This window comes from Cynocephalus volans, chromosome 1 (genome assembly GCF_027409185.1).
Source record: "Cynocephalus volans isolate mCynVol1 chromosome 1, mCynVol1.pri, whole genome shotgun sequence".
Taxonomy (NCBI): domain Eukaryota; kingdom Metazoa; phylum Chordata; class Mammalia; order Dermoptera; family Cynocephalidae; genus Cynocephalus; species Cynocephalus volans.
Window position 1 is genome coordinate 173,260,112 of NC_084460.1, and position 17,627 is coordinate 173,277,738.

Genomic DNA, 17,627 nt, shown 5'->3' on the forward strand with positions numbered 1-17,627 from the left:
CTTTTCAAAGAACATAACCAAGAGGAGAAAGAGAAAAAATATACAATAATTGATGGATGACTAAGTGCCAGACATCATGGCAAATATTTTAAGTGCACCATGTCATATAATCCTCTACGAGTTAGCAATTGCTCCAATTTACAGAAGATGATACTAGAACATAACTAAAGCAGGTGCCATTTCTTAGCACTCAAACAGTGTATTAATTGTAAGTTTTAAACTATTTAAACTTCAGTGTGTAACCCAAGACAAAGCACGCCCTAGACAATATATTTCTGTTTCTGGATTTAAATGAAATACTTTAAATTATTCTGGAATATAGAAAAAAAAAAATCACATCTTAAACTGTTTTCAATATACATTCTGTTAATAATGAGGGATTTGGAAAACAGAATATCTAATTTAATTGAGAAAGAGAACTGCAGACTGAAAATGTTCTCTGCTTCCAACTTAATGAGATGCTAAGAAGCAATATGCAGCTGATGAAACACCACTGCAATACTGGGATACAGGGAGGTATGAACTGTTTTCACAATGCTGACCTTTTGTCAACTATAAGCAAAATGCTGCAGGGTATTAGCATATTTCCCAATAATTTGGCCCAACCCTGTTCCTGAAACAGTATATAAATAAATTGTTATATTCACATATTCATACTTAAGAGTTGCAAAATATTGTCAAAGAACCTTGTTCAATTGGTAAGTCATTCTAATTCCAAAGTGCTGAATGTAAAAACAAATGGGAGGAGGGGAGACACTAAAATAGATAAGACAGAACAAAAATACGAAAACAAACAGACATACTCATGTAGCCTAGATTCTCCCTGATTTTTTTATTTTTATTTTTTTTGTGGCTAGCCAGTACAGGGATCAAATCCCAGACCTTGGCGTTATCAGTACCATGCTCTAACCAATTGCGCTTAACTGGCCAACATAAATTCTCACGTTCTCTCAATTTATGGCTAATTTTCTTATTTTAAAATATCCAAACTGGCTTCATCTCTTTTAGCCCTAGATCCTATGGTCTGTGCAAGCAACCCGTATATTTATACAGACAACTAATGCACAAAATACATAGAAAGTCACATACAGGTAGCCCGATACATCTATTCAAAAACTGTTTCACTTAATATGAATTTTTGGATGTTTCAAATACCAAAACCACAAAGTCTATGTGCCTATAATTAGCAGGTCAGTTTTAAGCTAACAAAGTCGGAGGGCACACATCGCAAAATAATAATGGCCGAGAATATACCAGAGGTTCTACCACCATGTGGTGTACACAGTATGCCCTCAAAGTTGGTTACGTTAAAAATATCACATCTATTGCTTGCTTTCTTAAAAAAAAATTAATTTTAATTTCATATTACTGTAGAGTGAAAACAAAAATGATGAGGAACAATTCTTGTCTGGGAATCCCATAATCAGTTATATATGTTAGAGTAGAAAGTTGGTTTTTCTTCAGGCCCAAGTATGCTTTGTTCACTGATCCTGTTAATCTACAGACAAAACGACTATTCATTTAGAGCAAGAAGGTTAAAGAAACAGAGAACAGATATTGTTAACTGTGGAAAAAGAACATCTGTCTAACCTTCCCACCTGGGAATCTCTGCCAGCACATGAGGTTGACCCCGTTCAAAGTGCCCTCCAGAGACCTGCTCCCCAGTGTAAATTTCCAGGGCCATTAACACCTTCAAGAAGCCCCTACCTTGCAGGAGGACTCCACATGTACTGCGACTTACACAATTCCTCGTTTAATTGACAATATTTAACTTTTACAACACATGTCTTTTTTTTTTTTTTTTTTTTTTTTTTTTAAAAAGATGACCGGTAAGGGGATCTTAACCCTTGACCTGGTGTTGTCAGCACCACGCTCAGCCAGTGAGCGAACCGGCCATCCATATATGGGATCCGAACCCGGGGCCTTGGTGCTATCAGCACCGCACTCTCCCGAGTGAGCCACGGGCCGGCCCAACACATGTCTGTGTGTTCTTACCATCAAGTGAGGACATGGTCTAAGATTGGATAGGCAGCATTCCTGGGTAGCTCAGGTGTCCAAGAGCAAGGCTGTCTGTATCACAGCGTCTTGGGTATCAAGGGCTACTCTACTGAATAAGGGGGTGAGCAAAAAGATCTTTCAGATCCCTTTCCACACTAACATTTTGAGATCTAAAGTCCCTTCACTCCCCAATCTAACCTACCCTTGGAAACAAGCTGATTTTTCTGAAAGTATCTTGACCAGAAAACACTCATGCTAAAAATTTCCCAAAGCTCCCATTTATCTCCAGGATTAGATCCCAAATCCCCAGATTTAAAATCAAGACCCTCTACTTTACAGCCTCATTCCACCATTTCAATTTTCTAAATTCTCTTCTCAATTATATTTCATTGTATATTTATAAGCTCCTTATAAGCCAAGAACGGTACATTGCCACTCAGTAACATGTGACACAAAATCCTACCCTTAACAGTGCGCAATAAATACTGGCTAAATCTGCCTGAATTAAATTGAGAAGAAATAGATTCTTGAGATGTAGAATTGAAATAAACTTCTCCTCTTTCCTTCTTGTATTCCAAAGCCTTTGGTTGAAATAAAACTGTTTAAAAAACAAACAAAAAACCCCCCAAACTCCTTTCATCCAAAAGAAAGAGGACAGAAGACAATAAAATCTAACAATTCTAATTTTTATTCCTAGGGTTTAGTCTGTGTTTCAAGAGGAATATACCTTAGGCCAAAATTTGGGTACTATACCAGTTCATTAGGACAAGCAGCCACTTTATGCTGTTATGTGATGAATAATTTATGTAGTTATATTTGAACTGTTTCCATGATGTTCAGCACTTTTTGCCTGTAGTGTAGACCAGAGGAAAGGTACTTTTTTCTATCAAAGAACCACAGAGGAAAATAATAATTGAGGGTCTCTTGTGGTCATCTATGATTACATACAAACAATAAAGAACAATCTCAGGATTTGGTCTGATTTACGTTTTCAGGAAACACACTTAGTGATCATTTGGGATATTACAATTGAATATTTACAGTCATACTATGTATTTATCACTCTACTGCTGAATGAATATCATGGCAATTGCATCTTCACTGAGTGAAAATAAACTAAGGACAAATCTGGACTATGGACTAACATTCCCCCAACTCTTGCCTAAAAATCTCTTTAGAATTCTATCAATGGAAAGAAATAACCTGTGCAAAAGGAAACCACAGGCTCCATTTTAGGGGAGGCTCTCTCAGTGCAGAGATGGATGCAGAGCCCCTACCTATACTGCTCCTATCCCCATGCCAATGACAGGCCATCCACAGCATGTACTAAATGATGACTAGCATGCTATTGGTCACAGCTAAGTGTTGGATAAAATGCTATATAAGGCACGATCTCCAGAAACATTAATTTCAGCAACACCTTGGGTCTGTAGTGCTCTTTCCTACAGGAGCCACAGTAGGACCTAGTCTTACTCAGCTCAGGCTGCTATAACAAAATACCAGAGACTGGGTGGCTTAAACAACAGAAATGGATTCTGTCGCAGTCCTAAAAGCTGGAAGTCTGAGTTCAAGGTGCTGGCATGGTTGGGTTCTGATGAGGGCCCTCTTCCGTCACCTTCTCGCTGTGTCCTCATATGACATCATCTTTGTGTGAGCTTCCTGGCATCTCTTCTCATAAAGGCACTAATCCCATCTTGAGGGCCCCACCCTCATGACCTCATGACCTCCCAAAGGTCAAATACCATAACACAGGGGGTTAGGGTTTCAATATATGAATTTTGTGGGGACATATTCAGTCCATAACAGTCCTCAATCCATACAGTATCCCCCCCCCGTCATCCTTCTGCAGTTTCAGTTACTCACAGATCAAAAATAGGCAAGTACAATATAATAAGATATTTTGAGAGAGAAAGCATGTGACCATATTAACATAACTTTTATGACACTAAATTGTTACAATTGTTCTATTTTATTATTATTGTTTTTCATCTTTTACTGTGCCTAATTTATAAACTAAACTTTATCATAGGTATGTATGCATAGGGAAAAACAGTGTACATAAGGGTCAGTACTATTCTTGGTTTCAGGCATCCATGGGGGGGGGTGTCTTAGAATGTATTCCCCTTGGATAAGGGGGAACTACTGCACTTGGTGAAAAAACTGAAAGAAAAATCTCAAATGGTGCTAATAAAAAGTATGAAGAAAAATGCAAAAAAAGGCAAGTGTTTGAACCATAACTGGGCAGAAGCAAAACTCTTACAAGTGTACTTCAAAAAATTCATGAAAAAACAACATTAAAAGATAATATGAATCTTTCCATGAACTTTTTGAAGTGCTCTCAATATGACTGGGGCAGAAGAGAATACACAGGCACCAAGAATTTGGAGGACCTGAAATAAAATGCAAAGATTAAACAAATACTAAACTTAAACAATAAGTTTTCAAGCTATCTTACCAATCTTTACAAGGGCTTATAACCAGGAGAAAATGAAAAAGACACAATTTTTATTTTTTCTCCCAAATCTTGCCCTTGACCAAAGAAAGGACTGAAGAAATCAGGGGAGAAAAGTGATACTGTTAACAATAATAACAACAAAACAACCCAATAGCAGGGAATACAAATTGAGACTATGAAAGACTCAGACTAGATAACTCACCATCGAAGTATTAATATTTAACACATCCTATTAACCTAAGCATGCACCAACAGATACAATTCAAAGCAATCCTTTGGAAAAACAAATTTAATGAGTGAGTTAAATTGGTTAGCAAAAGGTCAAAATAAGGTCATGGTCATGAGTTGAGCTGGTTTTGTTCCATACTAGGTCCTAGGACTCCAGACTGCTAACAGCTGCCTCTCTGACTCAGCTGACTGCCTCTAAAACATCTGTGTTTTGGTCATGAGAGAGATGGAGTGAGCTCATAAAGAAATCATTAAGTGAGTAGCCCTGTTATGGTTACTAATGGTAATGATTTCTGTGCATTTTTAAAAAAGGGGGGGAGGGGGGATTTGTACAATGATAGACGCCAGAGTTCAGCAGATGAACATCCTCATGATGCTGAATAAAAACACCCATCAATCTGGAATTCTATACCCAATTAAGCCATTCATTGTTCAATAATAAGAACAACTTCTGGAAATAACTAAGATGAAAGTCATCTAACAAAAACAGGAATCGAAATAAATAAAGGAATTGAGATGATTTGGTGAAAGGATTGGCTGTAAACAATGAATCCAATTAAAGACAGAACTTACAGCTGTGGGAATTGTGGCACCAGAACAGACAGTAGGATTGCAACTTTAAAAATAATATAATTTACGAAACCTGTGAGAAGGGGAGGTAGAAAAATTGTAAGAGCATTATTTTCTCATTGTTCCTAGCACTGAATCAATCAATACTGCCTAAAATAAAAACATGGAGTTAGAAAAAAAGAGTAAAGGCAAAATAAACATTTTCCAACAACATGCAAAAAATTCAAAACTACAAATGGAAACTATTCAGTATTTCTGATTATAAAAGAAAAATGCCAGAATAGCTATAAATGTGGCAGGAAGACCCTAGAATATCAATAAGAAATGTTCTAGATAGTTCAAGGTATACCATTCAATAGAAAATGTCAAACACTGTTTAGAAGTGCTGAGTGAGCATCTCTCCCCCACACCCACACTCCACATAAAAAACCAGTTAAGTCAAGATGCATTCTAAATTCCCTTAGCTATCACTGTCCAACCTATAAAACTTTTCCAGTCCATACCCACTGTGTTGCACTGTGGTCGTTATTCTATTTTGCCCCATACCATTCTTCACCCCATACCATTCTTCACCCCTTTTCTAATAACAGCCCCTGTCCCTCTCCCCACACCACGTGGCTGGCAAACAGACCACAAATCCATATGGCCAAGGTGGCTACTCTAGGTACTGAGTCCATATGGATGTGGTGGCAGTCCAAGGGTGACCAAAAGCAGGGCCAATCAGAATGCCTCCCTGGAATTATAATGCACACAGGCAGAGCAAAGTTTGGATCCCAGGCTGGGACCACAACTCTTCAGGGCTGCTATTGTCCTTGGTCTTCTAGAGGAAGTCCATCTTAGCAGGAGAAGAAAATGAGTGAACACACGGGAGAAAGGATAAGCAGAAAACATGAGAGACCCTAATAGAGAAACTCTAGGCAGCACTGAGTCTCAGTTCCAGTACCTGAGAACCCAGTTTCTGTTTGTATTTTAAAAAATTTTGTAAGTTACTTCCATACCTCAAGACCTTTCCCGTTGGTGGAAGAAAATATTCTCCTATACACAAGTTGTTTCATGGCTTTCTGTCATCTGTCAACAGGCACTGCCTAATTACACCACCCTTACTATTTCACCCTCTCCCTTTGTCAGAAGAGGTTCCCTCTCCTTTCCAAGACTCAGCTAATCATGTATCCAACTGGACATCATTTCTACCTAGTTCTTATAGAACTGTAAGAACTTTAGCTCTTACAGAACTAGTTCTATAGAACCTAGTTCTTACAGATATCTGAGCCAAGTTCTAGCCATAAACATGATGGATATCTATCCCTCCCACAGTTTAGCTCAAGCTTCCTTCAGCTTAAGTTCCTCCCATTTAAAAAAAGAAAAAGAAAAAGAAAAAGAAAAAAAAAACCCACAACAAATTTGCTTTGCCTTGAATCGCCCTCAAGCGCGCGACACACACACACACACACACACACACACACACACACACACACACACACACACACACACACACACACACACACACACACACACACACACACACACACACACACACACACACACACACACACACACACACACACACACACACACACCCCCCCACCCCCCCCCCAGGTGTGGATATGGACAAGAGGCAGGTGTAGTCTTCCAGACCCAGAGGGTGCTGGGGTTATCTGATTCTACAGGGTCTGTTCCTGATTGACTTGCTACTGAGTAGGCAGGGTAGACATTGTAGACACCTGACAGCAATGAAAGTGTTTCCTGTCCCATGGGAGTCCATATTATTCCACATAATTCCAGTTCAAACCATGCAAATGAAGTATGCTGAGAAAAGAATTTAAATCTAAGTCAAACTGGAACAGTTTTAACATTGTATAGCTTCCCTCGTTAATGAACTGAATAAAATCTTTGACGTGTTCATTTTTCATCAGACGTGATGTTGCCGTGTCAAAAATTATGCCTTGGCCTCTTTCAGTGAGCATCACACTCCTACTCTCTCATTTCCCGTGTGTAGACATTTACCTAGCTTGACTTCCAGCACATAACACCTCCCAGCTCTTATTCTCTCTCTGGCCACTGCTCATCCTCCACTGGTGGCTTTCTTTCTTTTTGTTCCCTTTACAAGTTGCAATTCCCCAGGGTTCTTCCCCAGAGGCATCACTGAGTGGGTAAAATGAGCACAAGCACCTGGTACAGTAGGTGGCACCTTGCTGGTGCTCAATAAAGGTCAGCTGGTATTAGCTTCATCCTCTTCGTCACCATGTCAGTTTTTATACTGCAAAAATGATGACTTCACAAGCCTTTCTCACCTTTTAAAGAAGAGGTCCCATGTTCCACTTACCATTGCACCCTCAGCATCCAGACATATATGTCTGAAGGAGGAAGAGAGAACCACTGGGTTCTGGAAACGTATTCGTATAATCTTGCATTAAAATATTCTTGATGAAAGAGGTATTAAAAAGGCCCCAAACAAGCATTCCTCTCCTAACTCCCAACTACCAGTAAAGTTCTGGCATACTCTCCAATTCTACTTCCTTCTTCCACTTAGCAGATCATGGGATCTAAGACCAGAGTCACTGCTGCATGGGATAGCAGAGAGTGCAGCACTGTTCAGTGGAAAAAGAATGCATACTCTCTACATAATTTTAAATTGCCCAGTAGCCATGTGAAAAAGGAAAGAGAAAATGGTGAAATCCATTTTAATCACATATTGTTATAATTTAATAACATATTTATGATGTATTTAACAGTGTATCCAAAATATAATCATTTCAATATGAAATCTGTATAAAAATTAATGTGATATTTTACATGCTTTTTCATAATAATTCTTTGAAATATGATATTTACACTTACAGCACACATTGGTTAGGACTAGCCACATTTCAAGTGCTCAATGGCCATAGGTGGCCAGTGGCTACTATACTGAACAGCACGGGGACAGAGGGACAGAGTGACATAGCAAGAGGGTGACTTTTTGGAATGTAAATCTACAGTCAATCCTCTTCTTTAAAAAATAAACAAACGAGGGCCGAGCCCGTGGCGCACTCGGTAGAGTGCTGTGCTGGGAGCGTGGCGACGCTCCCGCCGTGGGTTCGGATCCTATATAAGAATGACCAGTGCACTCACTGGCTGAGTGCCGGTCACGAAAAAACGACAAAAAAAAAAAAAACTGCTAAAAAAATAAATAAATAAAAAATAAACAAACGAAACAAATACCTTCAATGACTTCCTGTTGTTATAGAATAAAGACCAAATTCATTAAAATGGCTCACAAGGCCTGATGTTTTGGCCCTTTCTTACTTATCCAGCCTAATGTTTGTCTAAGAATCTGGTCAGTGGGCCTCATCCTACAAGCACTCCATGGGTGGTGAGCAGAGACAGATAATACCAGAACTGCAAGAAAAAGGAGATAGCCAAGGGGCTTTCTTCTCTTCCCTCCCACACCCCATAGCCATCCAGAGTCTGGTAAAGTCTGGGACTAGGAGAACCATTCCGTGGCTTGGCCCTGGGACAAACAACAGACTTAAACAGAAAGTGAAGCTACTCAGGCCTTAGTGGGATTGCTAAGTGCAGTAGTGTTCCCAGGGTCAAGAGAGTAATTTTTGTAGGGCCGCCATACAAATGTAATAACATCTGGTTATTCTTAGATGAAACTAAGGAAGGAAAAACTTAAGATGCAAGCTGTGACACACAGATCAAAATAGCCACTCACCAGAAAAAGACAATTTAGTCAACGTCATTAACTAAATTTGAATTCTAGCCTTTAAAACAAAAAAAAATCCTGTTTAACACTCAGAATGCATAATCTGTATCTATATCCAGAAAAGTGAAACAGTATCAAAAACATATAAGCATGCATAGAGTTCCAATTTACAAAATTCATAACTTACCAACAAAATTATACTAGAGGAACTCCTCAGCAGAATGTGAATATTATTTCTAAAATTTATACTTTGCAAATGTCACATCCAGGCAAAAGTTAATTTATTATTAATCCCTACTTAATAAAGAAGCAGGCAGAATGGTTTTTTGTTTTCGTTTTTTTTAAAAGATGACCGGTAAGGGGATCTTAACCCTTGACTTGGTTTTGTCAGCACCACGCTCTCCCAAGTGAGCTAACCGGCCATCCCTATACGGGATCTGAACCCGTGGCCTTGGTGTTATCAGCACCACACTCTCCCGAGTGAGCCACGGGCCGGCCCCATGGCAGAATGTTTTTAAATACATATATAAATAAAGAACGTAAGTATTAGTATTTTCCACTTAAATATGAAGAATTATCTTTTTCACATCATGATTCATAACTCTTTCAAGATAAAAATTATTTGATATGTAACATTGTGACAATGTAGATGCTTTTTTGTTTCTCAAAACAGGAGTTAATAATTAAGATTGTCCTTTCTTAATCAGCACTATCAAACTGTTTAATAACAATAATTTTACTATTTACAATTAAAAAATAAAGATATTTTAATAATAACAATGATTTTAGACATTAAACATTCATTTCAGATCCAGAAAAATAAAGGAAAATTTCTAGTACATAAAGGATTACAACAGAGAAAATTTTGCCAGGCTCTCTGCTGTTTATACCAAGTAGAAGAAATGTTTCTTTGCAAATAAGGATAAGAGTAATTCCTTTAAGTGTTCTTAAAGCACAAACAGCCACGTGTCCTAGAATACAAAATTGTCTAGGAAGTGTGGGATAAAATGGGGGACTCCAGTTTTAAATTAAATTAGTAAGGAAGGAGTACCCTGTACAATACCAGCAAAGAGACGAGGAAGAATTACACAAAGAATGAAAATCTCTCCAAACTGAGATGGTGTGATTTCCAGGATATAAAATTAAGCAAAAAAAAAGAAAAATACAGAACAGTGCTTATTATAAACTAGCTTCTGTATAAGAAAAAGAAGAAAATATTCTCTTTTGCAAGAAAGATACATCAGAAACAAGGAAAATGTTTATCGATAGAGGATGGATGGCAAGTGAAATTTGTTGAGTATAACTTTTTAGAGTTAACAATGCATATGTTTTTTCATTTATTAATGAAGGAAGAACTAAAATTGAATACAAATAGACATAAATGAACTAGAACATATCAAGTTTGTAAGAGAAAAAATTAATTCAAGTACTTTTAGCCATCATGCCTCAACTGTACAGCTGTAGGAGGGTAAACCTTCTAAAGATAAAAGGCAGTGCTGAGACATTTTAAACTTTGTTTAGTTGGTTTATTGATGGTCATAATATGACAGCATAATCTTAAAAAACATTTATGTATTATAGGGTAAAGCAAATAAATATATTAATGGTATGCTGAATTACTAGGAACCAAGGTTTTCACTATGAGATAAAACACAAATATAAAATATAAGAAGTAAATAAATGTGCGTGACCCAACATGAATTGCTGGAATGAGATGAGACTTACTTCCTGGCAATACTGCAGGATGCCCTCTTTGGTGCCAATGCAGGTTTTGGTCCCCGATGGATCCGACTCCCACTTCCCACTCTGCACATTCATGTGCATGTTGAGTTTGCCGCAGAACATGGCGATCTGGGGTTCAGCCAGTAGGCCAGCATTGCCATCAGTGGGGACCTGAAAACATAAGTTTCAGTTAGTTATAGAATCCATGTTCTGGGGTAGAGGATGGGGAGAGGAACAGAGAACTAGGCAACAATATCTCAAACAGTTCTATTCTTGCTAATTCTCAACTATGTCTTAGCCCTGCCTTCAGCATTCCTTTGGATTAAGTATTATATATGCTACAGACATTTCCAGCCACCTATTATACAGTGCGTTCTTTTACAATGAAATAGAGGAAGAAATTTACAATACTGAAAGAAATTTATTCACTGAAAGATTTATACATGTTCCCCATAAAAGACTTTGTGCTACCCGCTGAAAGGTTCTCATAATAAAATAAGATGCTTTCCTGAAATAAATATAATCACAGTGAAGAAAGCCACGTTTTCATAACCTCCAACTGACTCACACAAAGCCCAATGCCAGACCCTGTCTAATGACCAGGCCTGGGAGTAATGCTGTGTGCCACCTCTCAGCGCTGAGAGCACGGCATAATTAGTGTCCATTATTAGCTAGCAAGTGACGGCATTATAATTTTTGAACAGAAAAATTCACTGTAATACTGAAACCGTCCACAAGTGTAATTCCATCTGATTTTCTCCAGAACATTCTCTGGTTATCACTTTCTCAGCTCTTAATTTAGGGTGCTGGTGTCCATCTCTCCAACCTCACTGCCAGGACCAACAATCTCTCATTCTGAGCTCAGCATAGCACAATAGGTCTTAGCTATTACACTACTGCAATCAATACACCTTGTCACGACTATAACTCTGAAAGGGAATCTTCTGTATTTTCAAACCCTCTGTGCACAGGGATTACCTTCATTTAAATATTCTAAAAAGGGGAAATGGAAGTTCTGAAATATCTATACTATCTCACTTAATTCTATCTCAAAAAGGAAAAAAATTCAGCAAGAGATGAAAAATAAATCCACAGGAATAAAAGTGTTATTCAAAACCAAGGAATCACAAGACATGTTAACCATGCTAATTCCTCCCTTGTTAAGTCCAGCTGCTGAGGAAACGTGAGCCATCCATGCCAAGAATTAAGGTCCAACAGAAGCATTCATGCAGCCAAGAACTGGGTTATTTCATAATCACCTGTATCATCCCTAAAATTGTTCACAGGAGAAAAAAAACCCAACAACACTAAAATTGCATGGAGAGATTTCAGTTGAAGAAATGAAATAGCTTCCTGACATTTCTTCCCACAGAAATGTAAAATAGATCAAACATCAGCCCATTCTAGTCATCTTCACATATATTGTCTACCCATAAGAGAGGATTTACGTCCCTTTTTAAAAAACATACACACAGAAAACAAAGAGGTCTTGCCCTGAAACTAGTTATGAGTGCAAAAGTTGCCAGCAAAATCTCTAAAACCATGTTTCAGGTAAATTTTTATTTAATAAAATTCTGCCTCTACATTGCCAGATGTCTAAGTAATTCACTTCAAAAAGCAGCTGAGGCCACAATGTCAGATTGCCTGCAGGAATAGCTAGGACCCCTCAACTCCTCCACCTGAGCCCCTGCCCCCCTTACAATTTCCATGAAACTGAGTCTCCTTTTCCAACAGATGCAAAGCAACCTAAGCAGATGCTCTATATACTTAAATTTCACAGTTTCCCTGTGAGATTAAGTAGAAATTCAATGCCTTGACCTTAAAAACCAGAATACTGATTTTGCCAATCTTACTGAAATAAGTAATACAGAGAGTAACATGGCAAGAAAGTTAAAGAGAGTCAAATAATTATCAGATACTTGTGGGACAAGGCTGTATATTATATCAGATGCTATGGAGGGCCCTGCCCTCAAGGCATCTACAATCCGCTACTAAAATCACCACGGTAATTCCCCACACTTCATTCTCAACCCTCAAACTTGGTCTAGTTCCCCAAATTTCCAGTCTTAGTAGCATCTTGGTGCCTTACCCCTAACTGAAGAGAGACTAACAAGCCTTTTCAACAGTTAGTATTTTGTTGAATAAATTCCCTCCTCTCGACCTCAAAATTTCTCTGTTCCTCTTTCTCCATAATCTATTCACTAGTGTCTAAGGAAAGTGTTCTACCTCGTTTTGAGTATAAATGCCGTTAATTCCATTTCCTCCCCTCAAGGAAGGTATTAATTGGCAATATTTCTCCCTGTGGTCACCAGCCTCCAAGAAGGCCCCACTGATCCTGCCTCCTGGTATTTACAACCTTGGGCAGTCCTCTCCCACAGTGTATCAGGGTTTGTCTGTGCAATGGACAGAACACAACAGAAATGATGACTTGTGACTTTCAAAGCAAGATCACAAAGGGTATTACAGTCCTTCATTGCTCTCTAGGGTCACATGCTGCAGGGGAAGTTGGCTGCCATGTTGTGAGGACACTCAAGCAGCCTGCGGAGGTGGGTGGTGAGGAGCTAAGATCTCCTGTCAACAGCCATTGTGAGCGAGCTTAGAAATAGCCTACAGCCTCACTCAGGCCTGCATGTGACTGGAGCCCTGGCTGACAGCCCGGCTGCAACATCGATGGAGATGCCTCTAGAGCTAGAACCACCCTGAAGACACTGCCAAATACCTGACCCACAGAAATTGCAGGATAATAACTGTTTGTTATTTTAAACCATCAAGTTTGGGGTAACCTGTTACACAGCAATAGATATCTAATGTACTCCCCCTTTCCTCCAGCTCCTTACATCCACAAATAGCCTTTGATCTCCTCTATGAAAAAAGCAAACACACACACACACACACACACAAAAAAAAATTTTAGAAGAAAAAACATTAAAGAAAACATAAGAGAAACACTTCAGGAAGTAGGACTGGACACAGACTTCATGAATACGACCCCAAAAGCATCGGCAACATAAGGAAAAATAAACAAATGGGATTATATCAAACTAAAAAGCTTCTACACAGCAAAAGAAACAGTTAGCAGAGTTAAAAGACAACCAACAGAGTGGGAGAAAATATTTGCAAAATATACATCTGACAAAGGATTAATATCCAGAATATACAAGGAACTGAAACAACTTTACAAGAGAAAAACAAGCAACCCAATTAAAAAAATGGGCAAAAAAGCTAAACAGGCATTTCTCTAAGGAAGATATACAAATGGCCAACAGACATATGAAAAACTGCTCAACATCACTCAGCATTTGGGAAATGCAAATCAAAACAACACTGAGATACCATCTCACCCGTTAGGATGGCTAATGTCCAAAAGACTGTGAACGATAAATGCTGACGAGGTTGCGGAGAAAAAGGAACTCTCATACATTGTTGGTGGGACTGCAAAATGGTGCAGCCTCTATGGAAAATGGTATGGAGGTTCCTCAAACAATTGCAGATAGATCTACCATATGACCCAGCTATCCCACTGCTGGGAATACACCCAGAGGAATGGAAATCATCAAGTCGAAGGTATACCTGTTCCCCAATGTCCATCGCAGCACTCTTTACAATAGCCAAGAGTTGGAACCAGCCCAAATGTCCATCATCAGATGAGTGGATACGGAAAATGTGGTATATCTACACAATGGAATACTACTCTGCTATTAAAAAGAATGAAATACTGCCATTTGCAACGACATGGATGGACCTAGAGAGAATTATATTAAGTGAAACAAGTCAGGCACAAAAAGAGAAATACCACATGTTCTTATTTGTGGGAGCTAAAAATAAATAAATAAATACACAAGAAATAAATGAATGGTGGGGAGAGGACAACAATTACAATTCCTTGAAGTTGATACGACAAGCAAACAGAAAGGACATGGTTGGGAGGGAGGTTTTGGTAACTGGCCACAATAATCAACCACATCGTATATTGACAAAATAAAATAATATTTGGAAGAAAAAAAAAAAAAAGCACCAACCCGAAAAAACATTAAGAACTGTATTAAAATATACACTCTACATTCATGATAATTATTGTCTCTATGGTGAGAGAATGAAACAATATAGGGGATAAAAGACATTTAATGTAATTTTTATTGCCTTCATTAAAAAAGCACTAAAAGTAAAATAAATAAAAAATAAAAAATAAACCTAGGTATAAAATTAAAAAAAAAAAAAAAAAACATTTCCCTCCACTCTATTATATTCTAGAATTGGAGGTCAGCAAACTTTTTCTGTAAAGGGCCCAGGAGTAAATGAGGGTACTTCAAAAAGTTTGAGGAAAAACAGACTCTTTCCATAACTTTTTGAAAACCCTCGAATTTCAGGTTTTGTGTGCCATACAGTCTCTTTGGTGACTACACAACTCTTATAGCACAAAAGCAGCCTTTGACAATATGGAAATGAGTGGATGTGGCCATTTGCCAATAAAACTTTACTACAAAGTAGGCAATAGGCCCAGCCACTGGCTATGATTTGCAGATCCCTGCTCTCTAGAGCAACCACCTTCTTCCATTTCCTTAATTAACCACAAAATTTAAATCATCTGATGACTTACGCACGCATGGTCAGCACTTTCCCACCTGATTCTTAAAGCCCCCGTAATCTAATTTTCATTCCCTCCACCCAACTCTGACTGCTTTCTCAAAGGTTGACCTTGTATCTGAGAAACCAAAAAGGCTTTTTTCCTCAGTACCTGTCCCTTTTCACCTTCTCTGCCACACATGAATCCTCCCTTGGAAGTCATTTCCCTTGGCTTCTTTCACAGTTACCATCCTGGCTCTGTTACTTATCTGATTATCCCTCTACTGACTCATGACCCTGCAATTCTACAGCATAACTCATCCCTAAAGATTGGGCTGTTGCTTCTCTTTTACCTGCTTTAAGAAGTCTCGGTGATCTCACTATTTCAATTCCTAGCTACATAGAGGCTATTCCAATACAACAACACTAGACACTGATGGCGTTTTGAGGACAGCAGTGGATGAAGCAAAGTCCTTGCACTAACACTAGGATGACCAACCACCCCAGTTTGCCTGGGACTGAGAGGTTTTCCAGTGTATGAAACTTTTGGTGCTAAATCCAGGAAAGTCCTTTGCAAAATGGGACAACTGGTAACCCCATCTAGCAAGCCTATTAAATAAATTCTTGTTCATTTTTCTTCTACATTGATTTCCTAACCTCTTTTATTTCTTTCATTCTTTACTTTTTATCCTTCCCTCTTTTGACTTTACAGTTAGTTTAATGCCATGTGTTCGCATGTGTATATGTTGACTACCAAATGTTGTAATCTTTTTCATATCTCCTCAAGTGAATTGATTATGGCCCTATAATCTTCTCATGATCTCTTCATCTTAACAACGGGGCAGAAAATATGGTTAGTTTCTAACAGGTTTTCCATCAGGTAAGACTTAATATTATCTTTAAAAATAAATGTATGGAGAATCATGATAATTAGCATGCCCTACTTTCTTAAAGTGAAGATAGTTTAATAGTTTAAACTTTGATTCCTCAATAATCAGGGCAAATTATTGAACTAGAAAATGTAAAATTGGTTGTATGTATACCTCTTGTTACATTATGACATTACATTACAAGAGGCCCTTCACAAATAATCAAATCACAAAAACATGTTTTTTAAGCAAAATTCTTTCCCAAATCAACACCAGTTGTGTACACGAAAATCAGAGCAATTAGCTTGGAGATACAAACTGAACCTTTCTATTCTTACTGAAGCCCTCCAGCAAAGAATTCCATGTTTTAAGTAACATATCCATGTCTCAGTTAATTATAAACAAGACAAACAATACACAGTATCCTCACCTGCATCAAATAACCCATTTAAGAAACAAAGCCTGGTTGCTAGCAGCAGCCCACTCCATTCAGCCAGAATAAAAGCACCATCCCTGGGCACGTGGCCACCGGGGAGGTAATACTTTGTTTGGCTTCCAAGGGCCCAACAGTTTTACTCAAATCCTTTTCCTGAATGAAGCCTCAAAGAAATGGCTTAATACATAGTACACAGGGTCCTATTCAGGACCTGTTAATATGGACATTCTTAAAACTGAAATCTTTGGGTCCTAGAGTAAGTTATTTGCTGCCAGTAAAAATACATGCTCCTTCAAAGTCATCCTAAAGATGATTACTCCTAACTTTTAAAAAAAATTTAATTTTCAATAAAAACAAATATAAATACCTTAGTAGATAAGAAATATAACCACTTAAATACCTAGTACATTTTAATTCTGCTTACATCTTAACATTATTTAAGGTAACTTAAGACTACTTTGCAGAAGTCTAAGACAATACCTAAAAGATCAGAACCTTGGTTTAACTGGTCATTTGTGGTCTCTGCATTTCTGAGAGACTGAATATGAAGGTAATTCTTGTAAACTGAATGACTTTCCACTGACATCATAACACTGGAGATGCTTTCCCGTGGGAAAAGTATTCTCTATTCTCTGACAATGAACAAAATAACTCTCCACAACAATGGAGAGTTCACACCCTGCCTCAAAAGCAAGAGCCTGTTTACACAATGTTCTGTACTACCAAGATGTAAATACTAAAAAAATACCGCAAATCTTTTAAAAACAATGCATTGCTACCACAATATACGGAATACTAAAGTGAAATGAATTTCCCAAAGCAATTTAACTAGAAAATGGCCTTAAAAGGGCTTAAAGGGAAGTTAAAATAAATATAAATATATATTCGTAATCTGGACCAATCTGCAGAGATGAACTTGGAAACCTACACCTACAATCGCTGCAATTTACAACTAAGTGCAAAACCGGCTTCTTGAATAAGTTTTCATGCTATCTTTCAAATCGGGTGTTCCCTTTCTCCAACGACTTCTCTATTATCATCAAGGAGATCAAAATTCCTTATAGAGCAGGCTCGGCAGCATTCTTCTGAAAGACTCCC

The 17,627-nt window shown here is 38.1% G+C and overlaps 1 protein-coding gene across 5 annotated transcripts in view; it reads right to left on the bottom strand.

Moving 5' to 3' along the window:
- The window catches only part of APP (amyloid beta precursor protein), a 261,228-nt gene that overhangs the window by 178,642 nt on the left and 64,959 nt on the right, over nucleotides 1-17,627 (bottom strand). For all 5 annotated transcript variants that reach the window (XM_063097075.1, XM_063096987.1, XM_063096914.1 and 2 more), the window contains exon 2: nucleotides 10,665-10,832. In XM_063097075.1, coding sequence (XP_062953145.1) covers nucleotides 10,665-10,832 — 168 coding nt within the window. The remainder of the gene's footprint in view (nucleotides 1-10,664; nucleotides 10,833-17,627) is intronic.